The following is a 5,833-nucleotide window of genomic DNA, read 5'->3' as shown; positions in this document are numbered from 1 at the left end:
TCCAAAAGCGTTCTATTCCTCCTTTCAGCAGCACCATTTTGTTGTGGTGTGCCAAGCATTGTGTATTGAGAAACTATACCTTCACTTTCGAGGAATTTTGCAAATGGACCACTCATTTGTCCATTCTCTGTGTACCGTCCGTAGTACTCTCCACCTCTATCAGATCTAACAATCTTGATTTTCTTGTCTTTCTGTTTCTCTACTTTTGCCTTAAATGATTTGAAAGCATCAAGAGCTTCCGCATTTTCATTTAGAAGATAGAGATACATATATCTGGAATGGTCATCAATGAAGGAGATAAAATATCTCCGACCATTAAAACAAGGAGTAGGAAATGGACCATAGATATCAGTATGTATGATTTCGAGAAGCTCAGAACTCTTTCGAGAACCCTTGGATGTCTTGTTGGTCTGCTTTCCCTTTATGCAGTCCATACAAGTCTTAAAATCGGTATCGTCCAGAGTCTTTAGGACTCCTTCTTTTACCAATCTCTTAATCCTCTCTAAAGAGATATGTCCCAACCTCTTATGCCAAAGTAGAGAGGAATTTTCATCCACATGATTTCTTTTAATACCAGCAGTTGCATGCAAGCATAAATAATTCTGCTCAAAGTCGGGATGTAAATCAACTTTAAAAAGATTATCAATCATGGTACCACTTCCAATCTCAGAATCATTTCTAAAAATTGTCAATTTACTCTCAAATAAAAACTTGTACTCAAATACAACTAGTTTGGAAATAGAAATCAAGTTTCTAGAAAAGTCTAGAATGTAAAAGACATTATTCAAATCTAAAACATATCCCGAAGACAGAATTATCCTAAATGTCCCAACTCCAACGACTTGAAAGCATCTCTTATTTCCTGAGTAGACGAACTTCTCACTTTCCGTCGGATTCTTTAGGTTGAGAAAGCCCTGCATGGTATTCACAATATGGATTGAAGAACCGAGTCAATCCACCATGTATTCTTAGGAGCCTCAACGAAAAATGATTCATGACATACTAAAGAAATTGAGATACCTCTCTTTTCAAGCCACTTCTTATATTTGGGGCAATATTTCTTTACATGCCCATCCTTCCTGCAGAAGAAGCACTTTACCTTACTGCCATCCGTCTTGGGTGACACCTTATACTGCCTCTTCCCATGATCTTTCTTGCCCTTACCCTTTGGATGGGTAGCCAGATGGGCAACTTCAGGCTTATCATGTTTCATTCTCTCATCCTCTTGAACACACATGGTCAAGAGTTCTGTAATGGACCACTCCTCTTTATGTCTGTTGTAGGAGATCTTGAAAGGTCCATACTCAGCTGGCAAGGAGTTGAGAATGAAGTGAACCAGAAAAGGCTCAAAGATATCAATCTTTAGGGTATTGAGTTGAGCTGTCAAGTCTCTCATTTTCGTAATGTGCGCACGCACACCCTTTGAACTGTCGAAGGTCTTGCTAGTCAGTCTCTTCATCGGGGTACTTGCCAAGGCCTTCTCTGATTTAACAAATTGTTCCTTAATTGCCTTCAGAAAATCCTTAGCTCTAGTCACCTCACCAATAGCTCCCCGTATGCTTTTACTTACACGGGACTTCATGAGCATGAGGCTTAAGCGATTGGATTTCTCCCACCACTCATACTTCTCCTTGACCTCAGCCGCATCTGTATCCGTGGGAGCAGGTGGCTCCTCCTCACGGAGCGCATAGTTCAGGTCCATGTACCCCATAGTGAAAATAACCGACTCCTCCCAATTAGAAAAATTTTGTCCATCAAGTATAGGAACATAAGCAATATTTTCAAGAACAGATTGAGGAAGTGCTGCAAAAATTAAGGACATCAATTAAGTGCTATGCAAAATAAGAAATAACCATATATAGTAAATTCCTCCTCTCTTTGAGGATAGGCCGCAAAAATGCATGAATTTACTAGTGAGACAAGTGAATTTGATAATTACGATGAAACTATTCCTTAATCCTTTGGGCATAGAACAATCCTACCATAATACCAAAATTTACCTTCTCAGACTAATCTAAGTTCCAAGACTAATAACTACCCTTTAGGGCAAAGCGATTAATCTCACGACTCGATTACAATTTGATACTAATAACTATATTGTAGTTTAACTATACATGATTTGCCTTATATAGGGTGCTTTGGCTACTCCTATATCCTTAAAACCACACTACATAGCATCAAAACCAGACCAGAAAATAATTGAACCAGTCTGAACCGGTCAGAGTTACCCGAACCGGTCAAACCAGGATCTGAACCAGTCAAACTGGTCACAAGGCCGGTCAAACTGAGTCAACTGGGCTGAGTTTGACTTAATGGGCTTGAGCCCAAGCCCAGCCCAGAAGGATTGAGTGGATCGAACCAGGTCAGTTGGGCCGAAACCTAAACACTATTCGGGCCGGACAAAAGAGTAAACTGGGCAGGGTTAGCCTTAATGGGCTTTAGGCCCAGTTCAGCCCAGTTTTGCCTAAGAGAATCGGGCCTCACTGGATCGGGCGAAACCGAAATAGATCCGGGTCGGGTCGGGTTGCATCTCCTTCACCCAACTCCTCCTGAACCCTGCGAAACCCTAAGCGCCCCACCTCCCGAGAACCCTAGCCGCCGCCTCCTCTCATGGAATCCTAAAAGCCATCGCCATGCCCGCCGGTCACGGCCGCTTTCCACGACCGCGATCGCACCGCCGCTGGCCGCAACTGTCGATGGCTGGGCCTGAGCTCGAGAGAGTCAGAGATCGAGAGAAGAGTCGCGACGGCTCGGGAAGACTGAGACCGAGAGACCGAGATCGAAGAAGGGATGACTGGGTCGACACTCGAGGCCAGGATTCCAGCCGTGTAGGTCTCAGACCTGATGACCCACGACGCGAGACGCAACCCCGCGACCTCTCACAGGTCGCTACCGCGACGAGTACTCGAAATCGCGGCTATAGGGGCCACGATAGTGGCTGGTTTGGTTCGGGACCACCAGGTCTCGAGCTGCGATTGGTTTCTGTCGCGAGAGAGGCACGCCCTCTGCCATGCCCGAGACCGACGTGCTTGTCTGCCGCCTCCTTCAGCCGCTGGCAGCAGCCTTCAGCCGGCCAAAGGCTGCCCGCGGCCACCAGATGCCCCAAAAGTAAAAAACCCTTAATTCCGACCCAATTAAATTTAATTAACCCTAATCTGGCCCGATTAAGTCTAAATTCACATCATTCACAGAATACAAGCAACAATTGCAATAATTGAAAACCCTAATTGCATGAATCAAATTTAATCAACCTTAATCGACAGGTAAATCGCAAACCCTAGTCGCATGATACTATAAAACCATCAAGCACAATTATAGCATCAAAGCATGGCATGAAGGTTGGCTCTGATACCAACTGTAAGATTAATATTTAATCTAATAACAATAAATTACGCAACGGAATAAATTGACATCCAGCCATTGCTTTGATGACGTTGATGATTTTCCACGTGTCACACGATGAACTTGTAAAATAGATAAAACTGAAAGTGTCTTTTAACTCCTAACCTCCGTATGGAACGTCTAGATGGAGACACATGCCCTTTTAATAAGGCGGAGTTAGGAACCCCTCAAGATATTATTTCCTTATATATCTTCTCATCAAAAGGATATTTACTGTAATCCACAAGATATGGAATATCTCACTCAAATAACTGAAAATATTGTGCGATATGAGGCCACTTAATTGTGAGATTATTTCCTTAATTATAAATATACAAGATATTCTTACAATAACATCAAGAAGGGATGAGAACTCATGTGGGCAACCTTTCTTCTCAGTTCCTGACAGGATAAGAGAAACACAATCTTCTCTGCGATATGGGAGATCTGGCCAGACAACCCTTTTACCGGCCTCTTATACAGTCGAACTTTCATGTTCAATCACTGAGCGAAGTACACGAGTTCTAAATTCAGCAAAAATACTCATGGATAAATTCAACGCGTGAAATAGGATCAGTCTCGACCATTAGATTAGGTACACCTCATAATGTCATTGGGAAAACACATTTTATAAAGGGGATTCACGATCATAATTATCCTGAGCTAGCAGAGTAATTAAAGAAAATTGTTCATTCTTCTATATATGAATTTCTTTTATTGTTTCTTGGACTATGTCATGACCCCACATGATACATGCATGATGTCTTTTCCTTTGGTGGAATGTTTACATAACAAGACAATATGTCGGATCATATGAGATCCAGGCTCACAGTTGCCTCAAAACTGTAATGTATATATTAAATAAAGGGAGGTACACTTAGTTGATTTAATCGTAAATTGGCCAATCCAATCCCATTTCATTAAGGCAATGGTTTGTTTTGTCCAATATCAGCCAGCTGGTTTTGTGCCAGAGAGACGACCGCTGTTTGTATGTATATTATCAAACAAAAGACCAACCAATGGACGATTTTATAGTTGTCGTACTGTTTAGTACTATTATGTCCAATTCCAGTCCACCTCTAGAAACTACGATCATCGAAGATTAAAGAGACACTCAAATTTATGTAGAAGGAAAAAATAAAATAAAATTTTAAGATCTACGTCCCGGTTGAAAAGGAAGAAAATACCTAAAATACATATCCTGAGATTTTATGAGGTCGAAATCAATCAATCGGATTGAGAGATTTGGCGCATCCGAGTAAATCCTTGGTCGATGAAACTTGATAAATGTCTATCGCGACATTTCTTCATTGGCCTGAATGTGCCAATTGTGACAAGTCATTAATAACGGTGCTACTCGGCATCCTCTTTAAACTAGTCCATAGCCGAAGTGTATTGTGAGATTTTACTACTGATTAATTAGATACAAGTAGTGGCAAAGGAATGTCATAAACAAAACAAGAGCAAAAGACCTTCTGATCAAGGGCAAGTCGATGACCAAACAAGATTATCAACGGAAAGACTGCAAGCTCATCAAAGGAAAAAAAAAAAAAAAGCGAGAAGGAAGCAATTGGAAGCATCAGCAACAGCGCTTATAATTAGTATAGATTAATAACGTCTACACAGAACTTTTGAAGTTGTACGCGTAATTCATAAATGCCTCCTCACAAATCCTCCTTCTTCTTACCCCTCTTATCTCCTTCCACCAACTCCACGTTCATACTAATTATAATGCAATACATTACACTCGGTAATTGTGTTATATATTGATCATTGGCTCCATACCGAATGATCAGCTTTTATTTGCGCGCTAATTGGAACTGGCGTTGGTGGACCGGTAGTTCGGGAATGGGACTCTGCCTTGCTCGATATGCTTCACGTCCTCTATGAGCAACTCGTAGTGTCTCTTCACTTCCTCGGCAGACTTCCCACCGACCGCCCTCGCAATCTTCTGCCATCTGTCAGGCGTGTCCTTGTCGTACTGTGCCAGAGCCCTCTCGAACGTCTTATTCTGCTTCGGGGTCCATGATGAAGATGTGAGGGAGTCCGACGCCATTGACTCAGACACTACCTAAAACTCGAACTCTCAATCCATGAATGAGAAGAAGCTACAACTACAAATGCTATGAGGGAAGAGGAAATTTTGGGGATGGATTTATAAGGAGGAGGTGGTGGTGTGGGGAATATTCTTAATCATGTAAAAAGGCAACAAAGAGGGTTTGAGGTGACCCTTTTGCTTAGGAGCCACAAAGAAGAATGGTGTAAGGACACAAAAGGGACATATATGGCCCGTTTGTTTTCAAGATTAAAATCACAAAAATTTTAATTTTAACTTTAACTCAACCCACTACAAAATAAAAATATACATTTCCTAAGTTAAAAATTTTAACTTTAACTTTAACTCAACACACTACACAACATTTTGTCCTTTTCCACAATCAAAATCAAAGTT

General features: G+C 41.5%; 1 protein-coding gene across 1 annotated transcript; it reads right to left on the bottom strand.

Annotated features, from left to right (window-relative positions):
* Positions 1-4,951: 4,951 nt before the first annotated feature.
* LOC116209944 (protein RADIALIS-like 4) lies at positions 4,952-5,521 on the bottom strand. Its single transcript, XM_031543709.1, has one exon. It carries the CDS (start codon positions 5,435-5,437, stop codon positions 5,192-5,194), a length of 246 nt encoding a protein of 81 aa, XP_031399569.1. The 5' UTR covers positions 5,438-5,521; the 3' UTR covers positions 4,952-5,191.
* Positions 5,522-5,833: the final 312 nt, after the last annotated feature.

The sequence above is a fragment of the Punica granatum genome, chromosome 6 (assembly GCF_007655135.1).
Source record: "Punica granatum isolate Tunisia-2019 chromosome 6, ASM765513v2, whole genome shotgun sequence".
In the NCBI taxonomy this organism is placed as follows: domain Eukaryota; kingdom Viridiplantae; phylum Streptophyta; class Magnoliopsida; order Myrtales; family Lythraceae; genus Punica; species Punica granatum.
This window is presented reverse-complemented; position numbering and strand designations above follow the sequence as displayed.